At 37.6% G+C, this 19,291-nt stretch overlaps 1 protein-coding gene across 3 annotated transcripts in view; it reads right to left on the reverse strand.

Annotated features, from left to right (window-relative positions):
- si:ch211-196i2.1 (collagen alpha-1(I) chain) overlaps window positions 1-19,291 on the reverse strand; it is a 61,269-nt gene that overhangs the window by 18,778 nt on the left and 23,200 nt on the right. For 2 of the 3 annotated variants that reach the window (XR_007139048.1, XM_027142422.2), the window contains exons 7-23: window positions 12,399-12,914; window positions 9,158-9,202; window positions 8,077-8,196; window positions 7,047-7,085; window positions 6,566-6,619; window positions 6,400-6,453; window positions 4,138-4,245; window positions 3,993-4,046; window positions 3,832-3,885; window positions 3,568-3,612; window positions 3,421-3,474; window positions 3,189-3,233; window positions 2,453-2,506; window positions 2,293-2,337; window positions 2,143-2,196; window positions 865-909; window positions 616-669 (exon numbers count right to left, since the gene is read on the reverse strand). Coding sequence is in view for 2 of the 3 variants with exons in the window: in XM_027142422.2 (XP_026998223.2) it covers window positions 616-669; window positions 865-909; window positions 2,143-2,196; window positions 2,293-2,337; window positions 2,453-2,506; window positions 3,189-3,233; window positions 3,421-3,474; window positions 3,568-3,612; window positions 3,832-3,885; window positions 3,993-4,046; window positions 4,138-4,245; window positions 6,400-6,453; window positions 6,566-6,619; window positions 7,047-7,085; window positions 8,077-8,196; window positions 9,158-9,202; window positions 12,399-12,914 (1,440 nt within the window). In the remaining variant the exon portion in view is untranslated. Of the gene's footprint in view, window positions 1-615; window positions 670-864; window positions 910-2,142; window positions 2,197-2,292; window positions 2,338-2,452; window positions 2,507-3,188; window positions 3,234-3,420; window positions 3,475-3,567; window positions 3,613-3,831; window positions 3,886-3,992; window positions 4,047-4,137; window positions 4,246-6,399; window positions 6,454-6,565; window positions 6,620-7,046; window positions 7,086-8,076; window positions 8,197-9,157; window positions 9,203-12,398; window positions 12,915-15,416; window positions 15,562-19,291 lie in introns of those variants that run through there. The other variant, XM_047805996.1, reaches the window with a different exon arrangement.

Below are 19,291 nucleotides of genomic sequence, written 5' to 3' on the forward strand. Positions count from 1 at the left end.
GCAAGCGAACAACAATCTACCTAACTATGCTCATTAAGTGTGCCAGTTAAACAGTTTCTAAAGGTTTTAATTATTACAAGCAGAAACAAATACTAACAAAATAATAGATGTCTGGCTATAATCTGGCTATATGTACAGAACGTCTTGTTGGTATTCGGTCGGCATTACACACGTACTGTTTGTGTGGCTTCTAAAAAAAGCATGTCTTTCTGATTCAGATCTAAAACTGATAATAGAATAATGTATGGCAGCTTCTCTGGCACTCCGAATCACATAACTGATACAAATGGAATCTATCACAGTTGGATATAAACCACATGGGGAAATTGTCACGTCATGTTTTACAGTTTCACTGGATACCCTTTCATATGTAACAATGTGGCCATCTGCTGGGAAATCACTTAAGGATGTGTATTCTACTGTAGTTATATCCTCTAACGTTCAAACAAAAATCACAGCACCGGCATACTGATGACCTAAAGTGGGATATAAAATGAAAGGGAAAGCCAGATAATACATTAAATCTGAAAATGATACCGTAAGAAGTTTGCAGTGTTTGCTCGGGAGTGTGCGATTGAAAACATGAAAGTGAATTAGACATATTGTACCACTTACCATGGGGCCCTCAAGTCCTGTTTCTCCCCGAAGTCCTGTTGGCCCAATAGGTCCCTATAAGACAGAAATTCAGTACTCAATACCAACTCTATACCACTAAAAAAAAAAAATAAATAAATAAAATCATCTGAGAAAATATCAGCATACTGCATATTGATGGAGAAATTGATTTCCTGTTTCCTGCCACATCTTTAAAGTTAAACAATATACAGAATGATATTTCTTTGAAAAAAGGACGAATATATTTACAGGATCTCCTTTTGGGCCAGGTATGCCATCTCTGCCAGGTTGTCCCTGTGAACATACAGTACACAAACACACATTGTCTGTACAGTATATGAGTGGATTTATAAAGACATTTTTTTTCTTTATTTTGCTGTGCCTCCACATAACTGGACTCTGGCCCTTAGTAACAGTTGTAGATATGTTTTAAATATATCATACTCATCGCCATAAATGCCGAAAAAATGCAAGCAAAATTTGCTTTTTGTGCTCTTTGTAAGTAAGTACCAGCAACTATATTAAATTCAGTCAGTTTTACAGTAAAGCTGTAGTGCACTCAGAAACTCAACTATGAAACGGATTTATTTTTTTGCTGCCCACAGAGGACGGCCTTCAAGTCTTCAATACTTATCTTGTGAACTGAATATTATAAGGCATAATTATTATGACAATAAAATTGTGTCTCTTTCTCTTAAAAGCTTGTTAAGCTGATTAGACCAAATGATCCTAAACAATTTACACTCTAAAACCCAAAACAAAATAATGAAAGCACAATACCGTATGCACACACATATATTACAGTATTGTAATATTTACATTTGTCAACATCCAGTTATTAATTTTGTCACTTCTGTAACTTTTTCAGCTCATGCTTACTCTTTATGCTCAGTGCCAAAATATAACTCTACTTGTAGTTTCTCATGCAAAGAAATATAATGTGCTATCAGGTGCTATTTTATAGACTAGATGGCAATAAACCTGGGTGTTTCATTAGTGTTTGAATCTGTGGCTACTTTGCAATTGACAATAGAGCAACTATTAACTTGATGTACTGTGGCAAGATTGCGTTTATGTATAATAACATAGTGGCAGTATTTATCTCAAATATTGTGTCATTTATGTGCTTAGGTAAGTAGCTAAACATTGGCTTGCCTAATATTGTTGGAAAATGCTTGTCTTCAAATGCAGCGCACCATACCAGCAACATTACAAGAAGAAATATTAAGGTTAATAAGTTCTTCAGAAACTACCTGCTCCTTTTCTTTTCTGAGTACACACCTAAGAGCATCAACTGTCCATAATCAGGCATGTAATGAGCTAATAAACTATTTAAATGATGATATTTTACATGTTTTGTTCTAGATAATTTGGTTAAATAGCTTTAATCATAATAACTACAGATGATTGTTACAGATTCACACTTAATATTATTGTGTGATGTGTAACGTGATCTCGAGTCTTTTAACTTCAGTAACTGACTTTAATCCTCTGACTCTGATGTTAGAAGAAAAAGCAGGTTCTCACCTGTGGGCCCCGTGGCCCTGGAGGCCCTATCTGTCCCTCCAGTCCTTGGGCACCCTGTCAAAGGAAGAAGAGATTATATAGATATCCGTCTTTAAAAAGCGAAGGTTTCTTTCAAATGTGAAGGGTTGTGATGGTAATGGTATACAGTACCTGGAGCCCTGGGGGACCTGCGCTTCCTGCAGGTCCAGGATCCCCCTATAAAGCAGATCAGGGAATGTCACAGTCAGACACTATAGGAACAGCTGTGTATTTGAAGTCTTGCAGAACAGGATGAATCATAAGAGTTTTATAAAAGCATAAGAAGACTCACCCTTGAGCCATTTATGCCCTGAGCACCTACAAACCCCGTGATACCTGGAGGGCCCTACACAAATATTTCAGTGAGACAATGTGACAGTGAGAAAAACACTGGGGTCACAAAATTGTTGTGTGTGACAATGTGTAATTTGTTTATGTTTTCATTAAGCTGTTTTGTTAAGAATTAATGAACTGCACCGATGTTTTCCACTCTTCTCTAAAACCATGATCATAATGGACAAGCTAATGAAGCAGCTTACTTTTAGCAGGCTGAGGTGGCATTTCTAATGCGTTCCTATTTTAATAATCCCCACACCTGCCAGCCTTAGTGATACTGCTCTGAGTGACATGCATGCTGCTAATTTTCACCAGATAATGGATCACGGAAAAAAAAAATCTATGCAAAAGCAGTCCCGGAATTGCTTTAGTAGATCAAACAGAATATGTAATCATCTGCACTTTAATTTCTCCACCGTGTCACTGTGCTGAACATGCTTTTGTTCAATCCTTTCTCAAATGCATATGTATGAAGGTGATAAGCATAAGTCTGAGCGTTCGGGGTACATGATGTGCTAGGATTTGCAAAGACAGTATCCTAATTAAACCAGGAACAATACGCCCGGCCTTGAGAGTGAATACGATGTTTGCTGAATTAAAAATCAAATGTGAATAATGTCTAAAAATGATCCAGTGAGAAATCACTACAACAGAATTGTAAATACTATTTATTAATTGCTTAGATTTCTTACTGGTGGACCTGATGAACCTGGTGGACCGTCGAAGCCATCATCCCCCTGTAAAAGAGATAAAAGATGGAATTTTTACTGAAATGTAGACAGCATCATGCTGAGCCACAAGGATTAAAGCTAAAACTCTGTTCCTGATTGAAACTTTCCACTGAGCAGGAAGACTGATGTGGTGGTGAAAGCTTTAATCTATGGAGCTAGTCTGTGTCATATTAAAATGTTTAGCTTTACTTACATCTGTCCCTGGAGGGCCCTCAAGGCCTTCAATCCCCCTAATCCCCTGTGGCCCCTGCAATTCAAGAAAACGTTACTCTTATAGCATGTATTACAGTATGTTGCCATAAAGACATTAGTGAGTAACACAGTGATATTAAAGGCTTACTTGCGAGCCGATAGGACCAGGTGGTCCGAGCAGTCCTTTATATCCCTAAATGAGACACAAGTGTGTGATTTAACACCAAATGAATAGTACTTATTAAATAAAGTGCTGATACTGCATCGCACTACTCAGTGAAAAGAAATATATAAGTCATTCAGCCACTAGATGGCAACAACTCCAAACTTTTAACTCTCCCACTCCGAATGAATGAGTAGTTGTTACCTTATTCAGAACTTCATAAAATAGTTTATTCAGAATACACCTTACTTTCTCTCCAGGTTCCCCTACATCTCCACTGCGACCCTTTGCTCCAATAGGTCCCTAGACACAGAATAGCAAAGCTTTGTTTTTAAGTGAGCAGAATTTGGTTAGAGCCATAACAATAAGCACATTTTTTTTTATTTTTTTTTTTTTTTAGCTCATCTTACCTCATCTCCTTTTTCACCAGGTAAACCAAATTCTCCTTTATAGCCAAGAGGGCCCTGAAGGTAAAAGAAAAAAAAAAGAAGTGACCATAAAACAGAGTCATCAACATGTTAATGTTGATTAGAAATTAGCGCCGCATTACTCTACCTTTGGGCCGGGCATTCCAGACGTCCCCTGCTGTCCTTTCATGCCATTTTCTCCATCTTTCCCAGGAACCCCTGGTAAGCCAGGCACACCTGGAAGGCCAGGGTCACCCTGTAGTGTAGCAAAAACACACACACAAAAACTTTCTAACATTTAAAAATCACAGAACTTGCAAAAACCGTTATATTAATTCATAAAAGTAAAATGAAAAAGATGAACACATTTCATATAATGGTGGAGACGATAGCGTCCGGCATCTCATTGGGAAAAAAAAAAACCTTCAAATTATTTGTACTCTTATCATCGATGTTCTCTTTCACTTGAAAATGTTAAAAAGACACATGTTAAGTCAGCCAAAATAACTTCTTGACCTGCTGCTCATGCTGTGTCTCAGTGTATAATACCACACTAAGAGTAAAGTAATCTCTGCCCTCATCTGCATACACCAGCTCACGGACCTCAAGACTGGCACAAATGTACCATAGTGACAGGAAACTGGTGTAGAAATAATCCAGTTTTCTGAGAGTGACTGAATATGGAAACTGGAGTTTAAAACACACATTTTGTAAGATTTGTACGTATTGCATTTTTCACTGCAATAAAAAAATAACAAACTAGGAGGTCAAATTTACTATATAACGGCATTGAATAGAAAATTGAAGACTTTAATTAGAGAAATTAAAGAATTGAATAAGCATTAAAGATTCCGGTGCTACAAAAGGTATAAACATATATAATTATAAATACGACTGTAATACTGTACTTAAAAGATCACTTTTCACATGCGGAATCAAAATACTAAGAGGGTGCCTCTTAAAGAAAGAAAATAGCTCATAGTCCAATTGTTATCATAATTATCGAACGAGCCAACACAACCATTGCTCTGACAGTTTTTATACTCCACAGCTTAATCAAAGAGATTTTACATGTTATTATTGATAATTATTATAATACTTTGGTATCAATTTACTAATTATAGAGTACTTCATCCATCACAAAAGTATTCGTCGTTAATTGTTGCCACATTGTGCACAACAGTGTGAATATACGGTCGATGCATTAAGGTTCACACATTTCTACATCTAGTTTAAATCTGCATGTGTATGTGGAAAATTGTTTGTAAACTGTATGTGGCTCATTTTCAGCATATGCAACATTTACACATCAGGAGACAAGATTCATTTCTCGGTCCTTGTGTGAGGAGAAACACATATGGCTGTGTTTGTGTGCGGTTTGTGTAAGACTTGTTGGATTTCTCTACATTTTGTGCTTTCAGCTGTAGGAGCTGGATCATGCTCACATACACACAGGCTAACGCTCGAGCGTGTTATTATTAATTAGTATAATTACTTTCAGTCTGAAAACTGATAAACACACACAACCGCACTGAGGAAGTGAGAGACTGTTCTACAGTCGACTGATATAAACAAGCTAACATGGCTAAACCCTTCCCCACAGTATTTGCTATGCACAACAAAAAGCTTAGTTTTGTCAGTTACCTCTGAGGACTCAACGACAATAGCACCACATCAGAAAGTTAATGCCTTCCTTCTGTTTTGCTGGTACTGTGTTTCATAAGTGGCCGATCTAGGACATTGTCCAGACACAAACATAACACGTCACTGTCACAATCCTACAAAAACCATAATGGTGCTCTCAGACACCACACTTCATGTTTAATGTGGTTAAAGCTTGAAGTAATGCGGGTTAGAGTGTCTAGGTTTTATTTTTTCAACCGTACAGAAACACAGCTTTTTAAAATATTGTATAATTATGAAGACCTGGCTGGAAAGGATAACCAAGGACACAATTAGGAGTTTTAACCCTTATAAGTCCTAAAGTTCTGTCCTAAAGATTTCCTCATGGAAAACCAGATGTTGTAGAAAGTCAGTGAATCAGGTTTGTTTCCGTTATCGGTTATACCTTCTATGAAGTCATTTCCTCACCAACCTCTTTCGTTTCTCTCTCTCTCTCTCTCTCTCTCTCTCTCTCTCTCTCTCTCTCAAAGGTAATAAGATGAAGAAAAAAATGCAGCTTCTGATGTTACCTAGCAACCACACAAGAAAAAGCACACGCTCTGTCTCCTGAAGATTTACCTGTGTCAGCGAACTTAAAGTGACAGCTTTTAAGCTGTCGAACTGATAACGATGTCAGACCTTGGCTTCTATTTATCTATGTGTCTTTTTTATATATTTTCTGACTTCTTATCCAAGCTGTGAAATGAGATTATGTGTCATATGTGCACAGCTCAGGGGATTACCATACCATATCTCCCGTACGGCCTGACGGTCCTCTTTCTCCAGGTTCACCCGGTGGTCCCTGAAAAGATGAACAGAGGAACATGAAAAGAGGAACGGATGAATCAATATAAATCCAGCAATCCTTACAAACAGTGTAGTCTATTAGAAATAATACTGAGTCAGCATCTCACCTGTGGGCCTGGTTTTCCCAATTCTCCCTGTGGCCCAGGTAACCCCAGCTCCCTCTACAGGCTCACAAAGAAGACACCAATAAGAGAGAGCGTACATTCCGGCCATATGAGCCAATATTCAAACTGAATCTCTTTGTGCCACCAGTAAGACACCACATCTTATAAGCAACACTACTGTAGAAAGTCCTAGCTAAGAATGTCACTTATATTTCATAGGGGTGACGGTGTTTAAGTTAAGTTAATGCTACATACAATGTATTTATAATTTATGACTCATGAAATTGATTGTGTAGGTAGAAACCATTTAGAATTGTTTGTGATATGCGAGTCAGTTTTGGCAGGCTTACATTTTGTTTTAAAATTAAGAGTTTCTTCCAAATCACTCAGCTAGAAGTTTAAAATTTAACAATAAGATTCTTTGTCAATCGGTCCTGATTATCATCCAGGCCTGCTAAACTATAACCCCGTACTGCATACTTACAGGCCAACCTGCATACAACAGCTGAAAGAATGATGTTTGCTGGAAAAAGAAGAGGCAAATAAATTGTGTAAATAAATCGTTCTTAGAAATATTCCAAATTTATTTCTGCACAATTTCCAAACTTCAAGCTGGACTACTATCTATTGACTATCTCACTTCTACTTATGCTACTCTGGTTGTCATTATTATGATGTATTTCCTTTACAGGCCCTGAAGAAGAACATAAAAGCAGTATGAAATCTATAAAACATGCTACATTTTGCATGGCTCATAAAGTACCGGATTCAGTCTTCAGATATGATGAAATCCAGCAGAAAGCGAGACTGGCAGGAAAGGGAAAGGCATACTGATGGGATTTTATGCTTCATTAGACAGCGACAGGATAGTCTATGCATATGGGTTGTGAGAATGACCTCTGACCTTTTCTTTTTCCAAGAAATCTAGAACTTTGTATAAAAGGAAAGGGTCTAGTGTCTACAAAGACTCAAACATTTCCCAACAAACTTTAAGGAAACTGGATTCACCCTCCAACTCTATACTAACAAGCAACAAAGTGCTAGCTGTTGATTATTCATTTCTATCTTTGGACTCGATATGAAGTCACAATTTCTGCGATAATGACAAGAATGAGTGACAGTTGTCTCAACTGAATGCATGTGAACAACAAGCTACGTAAAGCAGCAATTGCCATAAACTGCCTTAAATGATTCCTCAGACCAATCTTCCATTTTTCCATATCATATCCATATCATTTTTCCATATCATAACCTATAAATTGGATTTAAAGTTTTTGATAAATGGAAAATGGAAGAGAATCTAATAACTAGATTCATCTTAATGTCTCATCTTATTTCACTGCTTTTTGTGGGGTACTGATATATTCATTTTTTGCTATTGTTCTATAATAGTTTCCTTTTTTTAACCTATAAACTGTAGTGGCTCAAATCCTTGTTACAGAATTGTTTTGTCTCTTAAAATGCGTGAGGAGGAATAGCGAATGCAGGAGTGTGAATGACTGCACAATGGTTACCTGGAAGTAAGCCCACTCCTCTGCTGTGTTCTTCCATAGATATAAAGTGGGAGGTCCTGGTGGTCCTTGTGGACCTGGGATACCAACCCGACCAGAACGACCCTCTGGTCCGACACTTCCCTAGACAGGAACATCAACGGGTTGAATGTGAGATTTAGTAACTCTTGTGAATTTACAATTAGTAAAAAAAAAACAAATGAATCAATCAACCTACTTAAACACCACTATCGTCACATACAGTACAGCTAGAAAGCCACAGATTTTTAGCCATATATACTAAATATTCACACACACACACACACACACACACACACACACACACACACACACACACACACACACACACACACACACACACACACACACACACACATTGTGTATTATACTGAATACCTGCCCATGATTTTCTGGGATATGAATCTCCTATACTAATCATTTCTGAGACATTTATAAGACACAATAACTCTACAATGCAGTGTACTGCAACTGTACATTACTCCAAGACTCTTTTCTGTTTTGGCACCAAGGTGGTGGACGGAACTTCCCCTAGGGGCCCGGACAAATTTTTTTTTTTTTTTTTTTGCATTTATTTTAAAAAAAACTTTGAAACTTTTTCATTGTAACTTTGAACAACATTTTAAACTCATGGTATCTTAAGTATGCAACCTAGTGAACCAGTATGTTTCACTATGTATCCAATGATGGAGATTTAAGCTCTTACAGTATGTACGTCGCTCTGGATAAGGGCATCTGCCGAATGCTGTAAATGTAAATGTAACTGACTGATGTATTTTCTCTGCAGCCTTGTCCTGTTGGGATTTGGGTATCTGGCATGAACACAGACCAGACTAGAGCAGTTCCTAAGCATCCATGAAGGTCACAAAAGGTCAGAACAAAAGCCCATGAACTTTTAAGTGAACTTCTGCGATGAAGAAGCTATATCCCCAGGGACTTTTCTCTGAGTCTTAATTCAAAAAGACAGCACAGAGACTCAGGCGAAAGAGAGCTGCTCTGTATGTAACAACCCCTCTAGACCTTTTTAACAAATTAAACAGATATGAGAGAGAAGTCTGGCACTCACCTTTTCACCTTTGAACCCAGGATAGCCCACACTGCCTGGACAACCCTAAAGTAAATGAACAACATTACTTGCATATTCACAAATTCGCTAATTATAAGCAATACGTTACATCGGAACATTTAATCAAATCAGGTTTCATGTGGAAACACTAAAGCTAGAGCAGTAAAATTCCTCAAAGTTTACTCAAACTTTAAGAAAATCAGAAAAACCTTAAAAAGCCTATTAGGTCACAGTAATAAAGGATCCTTGCAGAGTTTCTCTCAGCCAGACGGATTTACAAGAAGGTGCATCGCAAATCCTGGGAAAGCAAACAATTGGGACTGCTTTACTTCAAAAAAGACTCACTAACCAATGTTGAGTGAAATAATGTGACTAAAACACAATTTGATTACCAGGTGAGAAATTTAAAAATGACTGTGATTTTAGGAAAATAACCAACAATAGGGAGTGCTTTATTTTTATTTTCATTTGCCAGTAATTAGAATTGTATTACTAAATTAAAGAATGACAAACCCCTTTTTTAAATCAGTTTCATGTCCCATTTGACAAAACAATTTATTTGCGCCAACAATAAACAGTTGTTCCCTCATCAGGCTCACATTTTTCTCTCTCTTGTGCTGTTATAGAGAAAAGCTAAGAATTCATTCAGACTTGCTTTCAGAGCTATTATTAAATAATAAAAATAATAAAATAATTAAAATCTCACAAAATTTACAGGATGTCGTGAATTTTTGTGAACAAATTTACATTGTTGTGCTAGAATAATTTTTTTAATAAATACTGATAATTATTTTTCTTCAGCAACCTCTAAGAATTGGAAAAGTTTGTCAAACGAAACATGCAAATTAACAAGAATTATTAAAAAAGTCATGTTTGCTGTAAATCCGGCACCTCGTCATGGTCTTAAAATGGTCTAACTGCTATTACACGTTTTACCATAAATATAACTTTTTTTCAGATAATGTATAACACCTAGAAACTGCCTATAAAACTCAGAGTGAAAAAGTACTAAATCAGACCTTGTTTTAAGAGACGTTCAAAAGCACTAATTGACCAGAGTTTAGTACACGAAAAGGAAACTGTAATCAGCCTGCGATCAATTTTCCATTTCACACCTTATTTGTGCTGAAAGAGTGCATGAAAGAGCATGTTGCTACATGCATTGTGCACATATTATGTGTTTAGGCTTGAACACCAGTTTTCTAAATAACACACAAGGCTCTCTTTAATGCTGTATACGGACTGCTAATTCTGGGTGACTTGCAAAACTGTGAATTGTTTTCTTTAGTTAATTACTTTACTGTTTGGCCAAATTCAGGGAAAGGGAAAGACGGGCTCAGTGGTATGCAACACACTGTATGACCTCTGGCTATACCTTAAAACACAGTGGTAACTCCAGTTATGTCACATCGAGGCAGGAGTTGACGTTCTGTCTGGGGTTTTCACTGACAAACACAAAACAGAGTTTTAATTACTGTCTCCTTGCCTGTCTCTGACTTTTACTTGCCATCAGCGGTGCGTCTTGTCATCTGTGTTCTTTCATGTCTGACTCAGGGCTGCGTGAGGACTACAAAAAAGCTCCAACAGCTCTGTGACCCTGGAGCCTGGAGCCTGGTCTGGTATCTCCACATGCTGCTGCATCTGGTTCTTCTTCTGCTGCCCCTCCCTCTCAAAGTAGATAATCTGTGTGATTTGACCTGGAGTCTTTTTTGTCCTGTTTCTAGTTAAATGGAGCTGTACAGTTCTGACAAAGATGTTCGGTGTTAATTCCTGATACGTGCGAAGTATTAAAAAAATGATAAGGGTAAAGTGATGGATGAGAACATAATTTAATATCTAAACAAACAGATTATTCTGGAAGGCATTAACCCAGTAAGGCATTACAGATTTGATAGATATTACATTTGGGCCCTCAGATCACATCTAGCCGTCTCTGGATGCTTTGTTGATGAGTAAACAGAATTTGCAGCTAACCACCTTCTCGATTTAAACTGTATAATCCACTGATGCGTGCCATTTCGGCATACGTCAGTCTGTGATCATGTTTAAAATTATTTTAAATCAATCAACAACCAAAAAAATATCTGAAAACGTCTGTGATCCGTCTGTCTTACACTACACACTATGTTTCCTTGGCTGACTTAAAACAGATGCAGATGATGTACTTGTGATTTGTGATGTAAGATTGGTTTTGTTAGCTAAGGGCTTTAAGGGTATAATGATTTCCATCAACCTGAATTGCAGACAAACTTTATTACTTCCAGACTATAGAGAATGTTGACGTCACTCTGCATTTTTTGTGGATCCCCGGCGTGCAAGCAATACCGGATTTGTTTTTGTTTGCTTTGCAATAAAAAAATGCTTCAAGTTGAATTCAAAGAGACTTTGGCAATCTATTGGGGGCTGAACAAGTTAAACCTCGTTATTGATGTAGGTACAACTTGTCAGACGGAATCCAGACACACTGCCCCTGCTCACATACCTGAGTGTAATTACCTTGTTTATGGACTCAGTACATGTGCATGAGTTTAAATATATAAATCAGTGAAAGATCACAAACAATTTAAATCTGGCTGAGTGCCAGATATATAAATCCACAAGCTATCGATTGTACAAGCAACGGCAAGTTAGCTAGGTTGCCAGCAATCCCCTTTGTACACATTTTCTACATACAAAACACATAGATAATAGATTTAAATGGTAGGCTTTCTCTGACAGCCTTGCTGCCATAGACATATGTGTTCCAGTACACATCTTGACAATACACAGTACAGTACACATTCGGTAAATCTTGATTAGATCCACAAATGAACATTAAATTAAGTATTTAAAAATAAATAGTGCTGTATTAAAGGCAGGTGAACAAAATACTTACTGGTTGCAATTATGTCACATTTTTTCCCCCCCTGACCATCTAAACAGGTCTGATAATATTTGGTTCACATCGAATTGAATTATTTCACATACAGGTCACATTCAGATGAGGATCTAAAATCTGCTGCCTAAATACTGTAGTATTCAAGTCATAATGGCATGATATATATTGTGCAATCTGTATTATAAACTGTATCTGCCATTTTAATGAAAAATGAGTGTTAAGTACATAAATGGAATGGGATTTGGGTGTGGTATGTATTGTGTGCTACATTGTGTGCTACACTTACTAATTACAGTTGTTTATTGAGGTTGGTACCATGTCTGATCAGATGAGAACAAAGGAAGTAATACAGTAAGTACTCACTGGCTCCCCAGGTGGCCCCATTGGCCCTGGAGGGCCTTGACGAAAGTGATACATCTTCCCATCTGAGCCTCGCACCAGGCCCCCTGTCCTATCTGTGAGAACCACATTCGGGACAGTTGATGTCACTCTCTCTTCTCCTTCCTGTAACAGATTGGAATCAGGGCCTGTGGAGCTCGAGTTTTCTCCAGTTTTTTTCAAAATGGAAGGATCGTCCACGTCAAAAATGGTGTTATAGACAGGTTTTTTAGGAATCCCTTTGTCAGAAGTGCTTTTCTCAGTGGTGATATTCTCATCTAGAAGTTTTGAGGTAGAGTCCGGCTTTGCTTCCTTGCTGCCTTTAGCAAGTGGTGGGGGTATCTTGTGGGGTAAGCCGGCATTTTTTGACAGGGTGTTGGGATCGACCAGGTCAGTGTACTCGTCCACCTCAAAGACGTCCCCGCGGCTAATGAAGCCGGGTCGCTTTACACCTGTAGGATGTGTGCCATCTCCACGGGTGAGGCCACGTCTTCTCACACCCTACACACACACACACAGACACACACAAAGGAGATGAACAGAATGAGAATAAAAGTTTCAGTAATTTATATCTAAGGCCTATTGACTACAGAGACACTATTTACACCGTGATAAACACCCAGTATATATAATTATAGCATTGAATTTTAAGAAAAATTAAATGCATGATTTGCTTTAGCCATATTTCCTGTCAGCAATTTAATTTTTAAATGTTATTAGATGTTCAGTCTCATCATATGTTATCACTCAACACAGTTAACACTGGAGTTTCTGATCCCACCTCAGACAAATCCCAAGTTCGACTGTAGTTACGCTTAATGTTGTTCATGGTATAACATACATTATATACAGTAGCTAAAAACAGTTGAAGTGCACAAATCCAAATAAAAATATATAATAAGTATATCATGAATGTGAATTAGAAATGAATCATTTTATTGCAGAATATTTTTTTTTTATTATGTAACAAAACTGTATTTATTTTTTTGGCCCATCAGTGACTGCATGATATCAATGGGGTTGACGGATTGTTGCCTTATTCATCTTTGGATGACTTATGTGCACACAAAAGGAATTTGCCAAGGGCAAACTGGTGAACTTAAGCTACAGTAACCATGAAGACGTTGGTATGTATTGCTAGAAACAACAATAAAGGTAAAGATAGATTACTGTCCTCTAATGCAGAAAGTTTTCCCATTGCTCATATACACCATCTTAAAGATCTACACACACACACACACACACACACACACACACACACACACACACACACACACACACACACACACACACACACACACACACACACACACACACACACACACACACACACAGCAGGTGAAGGCCTTGGCCTGGGTGCACTAGAAAACCCTGATTTTGGATGTGAAAAAGAGCTCAGCAGGAGTAGGGAACCTGTGAGACAGATGTTCCACTGCCTTGTTTTGAAATAAAGCACAGGAAATACAAAACAGAAGAGTCTCCACTTAAACACATGCACTAGTCTGTGATCAGCAAAACAGGCAAAAGAGAAATGATTTGTGTCTTGTGTCTATAGTTCCATGTGTGGATTTAATTTTGTGGCTGAGTGAATGTGCTTGGGATCTGGTCACTAATATAACATGTTGCCATGCTGAGAGAATGCAGCTCAATGCCAGGGAACTAATTCATTAGAACATGAATTTTTCAAGCTGTTTGTTCTGCTGGTCTGAAAATGAGAGATTATTAGTGGAGGTACTGTTACTATTCTATTCTGGTACAGTTCAGCAAGATGAATAAAACTAAGCTTGAGCAGAAGCATTGATGTGCTCCACTGCTACTGACCACAAAAGCTCTTTTTAGAAGCTCAGTCCTGAATGTAGCCTGATAAGCTATCACTTGATCTCCAAAGGCCAGCATTGGGCTTTTGGCCAGCTTATCTCAAAGGGGACAGTGGACCTGAAAACCTTCTGATGGTTTGCCAGGGAAGCCCAAAAGCAGACCATTCACCCATAGCTGACCATATTCTGTAATTCTGTAATCTTTCACCAGGGGGCAAAATACTTTCACAATTCTTATTACACCTGCTATGTAGTACAAATAATATAAACATTAACAGTTTAAAAATGGTCAAACATATTTGGAAAATTTGTATATAATAAAAGAAATGCCCAGATATAAAACTTAATCTATTAATCACAGTCAAAATTGACTGCTTTGTGTATCGATTGCTGTCTTTGTTTTGATGTGAATATGCCAAATCTCAGAGGATTAACTTGGTGACATCCAAATGATAAATTGAAATGCTGGGAGATGGAATTCTGGAAAAACAAAAGAGTGGAAAAAGGCCTGCAGCCTAAAAAAAGACATGCCAAGAAGCTTTTACTGAGCATGTATCAGGGAGATAATATATGTTCACGGCAAGTCAACGGCGGACCTGTGGTAAACTTTAAGCCGCAAATCAGATAAGCTTTGTATGAGCTTCACACAGCAAGTCTTTTACAGTTCCTAAACAGGTACACATACAAAAAAAAGGCTGTTCTGACTTGAAAAGTGCCAAGTTTTTTAAATCCACCTTACAGACAGTGGTATTTTTAATTGCCGACTTTTAACGGGCAGAGAGAGCTGACTGACGCAAAATACACAAGGAAAAAAGAAAAGCAAGAATAAAACAGAAACCGTGCAAGTTCAGTTAGTGTCAGAGAAGATCTGTCAATCTTCATTTAATTTTGATCTATGTCAAGGAATTTCATAGACATGTTTGTGATGGCAGAAATGCATGCTGGCTAAATACAGTCTGGAGTTTTGTCACATGACAGAAGCTATAAAAGTCCCACATTGTATTTGTAGGTTTTCCAATAAACTAAAATCACCGTGACCGCCTCTCACTGTTTATATACATAAAACCTAAGCATCCTGGTATTGAAAAATACTTTCATCTTGTAAGAATATTGACATGCATACTTAACACAAGTGTGGGTCCACAGTGCAATACATAAATATCCAAATAATCATGAAGAAACATACCTTTAGCAACCTATTCCTCTGACCTTGGTGTCTTGCATGTCCCTGACCATGTAGGTCCAGCAGAATCCATCCTATCAGGCACAGCCAAATCCTCATGTCTACAAATTCATACCACAAACCAGTGAAGCTCACACTGCACTGTCACATCATGATCCACAACAGAACATACACTGAGGAGGTGAGATGAGTTTCACTCACAAAGTGCACATTCTCACACCCACTGAGGTATCATTCACCCTCCTAACACACACACACACACACACACACACACACACACACACACACACACACACACACACACACACACACACACACACACAAAATCAGGCACACACACATGCCTGATTTAACCTGAAGATCTATCTCTGCTTGAAGCTTCTAATCTCAGCTGGATAATATGTATGTCTACATAATCATAAAGACGGACCTGTTCTTATCTTATGACTCTTATTCAAAATATGCAGATAGTGAGCATTTCATTTCAACACAGTACTGTCTGATGTTTGTTCTTATTTTGTTTTATTTAGGCTATTAAATCGCTTTTACTTTTTGAGTTATTAGTGTGAGAATGGTGCCCTGAGATTGACAAGTGGACCAAAGTTTCTACTTCAACAGCAAGCAAAGCAAACTTGGTAACGAGATGGAGGTCAAGAAGGCAAGTACTATAGCACATGGTCAGTTCTTCACCCTTGACCTTTGGCTCCAATAATGCTAAGAGAGGTAAGAAGAGGTTACAGCAAGAAATTGCTTAGAAGAATACAGGAAAATTGATATTCCTCAAAATAACTCTTACTTAAAGTTTGGTTTTGGTGCAATCAGTGTCCAATAAAGGATTGAACAAAGCACATAATCTGCCATTCACAAGCTGTAGAGTACTGAAGGTCTGCAAAATTGCAAACTTAACTTGACAGAGTTTTAAAAAAAAAACACAACATATTAGTTTGAATAAGAATGTTATCACATTTTCACCTAAATGTGAGAAATACAGGGTGGTCTTTATGCAAATTAATTAATTTTGCACTTGAAATGAGACACTACTTCAGGAATGGATACCAAAAAGCATCCTTTACATGTGATTATTACAGTAGCAAAATGTAATAATTGCATGTCCAATGCCGACCGCATTTAAAAAGCTTTATGTTATTAATTTACATAGTAAATAAGTGCGGATTTGTCCGAGAATTTACATTTTGTCAAGTGAACAAATTGAATTAATGCCAAGAAATCTGGGTTGGATAATTTCATCACTAGACCACCAAGTGTACAGATTCAAATTCTTTTCTAAATATCCTTTTTGTTATAAAGTTTATGGCTTTGTTTGAAAGAACCTTTCAGGGTCCAGTGGGGAAATATTCAGACAGTGTAAGGAGGAGATTTATTAGGTATAGACAACAATAGGAAAATTTAAAAGGTTGATTTATAAGACTTCAGAGACTCCAGAGTTACAGAGCCATGAGACCTACAGCGCATTAGAAAATCGTCTAGGCCTTTGGCTACAACCGTAAGGATTACCACAGAAACCACAACAGCACTTCAACAGGAAGTCTTGCCAGAGTAAATATGATATACTGTACACAACCTCAGTTTTGGACAATGAACAGAGAGTACAATTAAAATAACTCCAATTTACATTTGCAAGAAAAATAATTGCTTTCGGACCTTTCAAAGTATTTTAGATAAGTTTTAAAAAGGTAATCAATAATCCCTTAAGCCCTTTCCAATTTTTTAACAGGCTCAGAGTGAAATGAAGACAGAGGGTAAAAAAAAGAGAGAGATAATGTAAGAGAGCAAAGTCCTGACAAATCTCTACATGCATGTTCCAAACACTTTCCATCGACATTTTACAGTTACTTTAAGTCACCTGTAGTAAATCACTGCTTCAGAAAGGTTAATTATAGGTTTTTTAGCTTTGGGGCCAAAAGCATTGATTACCAGATGATGAGCAGACTGAGTGGAGCAAACTGAAAACTGTGCATCACTGATCATTATTGGGTTTCATTTGCTTTGTCCTGACACTAACATACTAATAACCCTGGATTAAATATATCACCATTTCAGAGGTCATTCTAAAAATTATGCTTGCTGGTATTTGTATTCTTCTGCACATACATAGCTGCACTTAAACATCAGCTCGACCCCAGAGGTTTTGAGGGAAACACTTTCACAATCAGCACAATTCCTCATAACTGACTGCAGGCTATATATTTAATTGTAGCTGTCCTAGATGGCACAGCATCCTGTATAATGATGCTTAGAGTGATTTTTAAACTACACATACGATGTTTGGGAGAGTTATGCCTTAACTTGCTCCTTATACTCTAAGCAGTGCCAATAATAACTGAAAATTTTCTCATATGAAAAAAATGTGACTATGGCTGGCACAAATACTACCTGCAGCACCGTATGCAATGCACATATGCAAGAAATCTTTGGGTTCATTGTGATTCATTGAGTAGAGTTGGTGCTTCACAGTACTGTGGCACTGTTGGTATGATCCTGCTACCATGACCACCAGGATTTTCTTGTTTTCCCTGTGGGTTTCACACATTTTTTGAATCGTCCAGGTGTTAACAAGTGTAGACTGGTGTCTCATCTAGTTTGCCCTCTGATCTTCAGGAATGAGTGTCAGTAAATTATTTCATGAGGACAGGGATCGAAGCACATGGTCAGATCAGAAAGCTTGACCTTTGTCCTCAGTGATGAGGGGTGAGATGAATGTCAGCAAAGGAATAGATCAGTAACTTTCCAGAATCTTTGAAATGCAATGCTTTGCTTTATTTCTTTACGCTATATAAACCAGGTAACAGGAAACAGTTATCTAAAATTTAAAAAAGAAACATACAGTAGTCTCACACTTCATTATGTCCTGTTGCTTTTTCAGATTATTCTGTGCAAATAAAGCAAACCAAAAAGTGCATAATGTATTTTAGTACTAATTTAGTACCAATGTAAAGGTGCTACCCAGTTCAAAGAGATGTCCTGATCCGGACCTTAAAGAACTGTTGCCCAGTGTTGTGTACTGACTGCAACATTCTCCCGAAAGCATTAACCACAGGTCTAGAGAAGGTAATGGAGCAAAGTGTGACCACATGTACCGTGTTTGTGACAGGGAAATCTTTGAAAGCATTTATAAACTTACAAGTATTTTTAGGATATTGCACTGTTTTTTGTGGATGGCCTTTGTCCAAGTCTAATGTGAACAGTTGTGAAAAGGTTTAGCGTAATTTGTATTCAGAGCCATTATTAAGAATTATTTGTGTGCTCTAATATACCAATTAAACAGAGCCTTGGGAACTGAGCCTCACTCAAGAATGGGCCTCACTCAGGTCTTTGGGGGAAAAAAAGTATTTAAGTATTTACCTTTAACCTTACGAAGTACAATGGAAGGCAGTTTGTGATTGTAGTGGTGTTGGGCATGGCTGCTCTACTGGGAGCTTGTGTAAAGGAAACAAGTGGCTGAAAGTGCTGTGGCCATGAAAGCCTGCCACAACAACAAAAGCCGTCAAAATTCAGAGGGTTAAGCCAAAAGAGTCTAAAAAAGGTTTGTACAAAAATATTAGGAGAAATTTGAAGTACTTCAATCTCCTGAGGCCAGAAACTTTGACATTGCTTAGTTAGAACCAGATGGTGGGTGAGGTACTTACACACATAAGTACACAGATCGCATGCCTCACATTTATTTTACTTGGCTCTGCGTTTAGAATAAACCACCTCTACAGAACATAGAGTTTGCTCAAAGACAGCACTGATTACATATGTATTGTACCCACAGCTTACTGTGACTACATGTGTGCTGTACTTATAACTTACTAAGATAAATTTGATCTGTTTTAAAAACCACTGTATAATGTGATTGCTAGAAATTATCGGAATTG

This window comes from Tachysurus fulvidraco, chromosome 21 (assembly GCF_022655615.1).
Source record: "Tachysurus fulvidraco isolate hzauxx_2018 chromosome 21, HZAU_PFXX_2.0, whole genome shotgun sequence".
Classification (NCBI taxonomy): domain Eukaryota; kingdom Metazoa; phylum Chordata; class Actinopteri; order Siluriformes; family Bagridae; genus Tachysurus; species Tachysurus fulvidraco.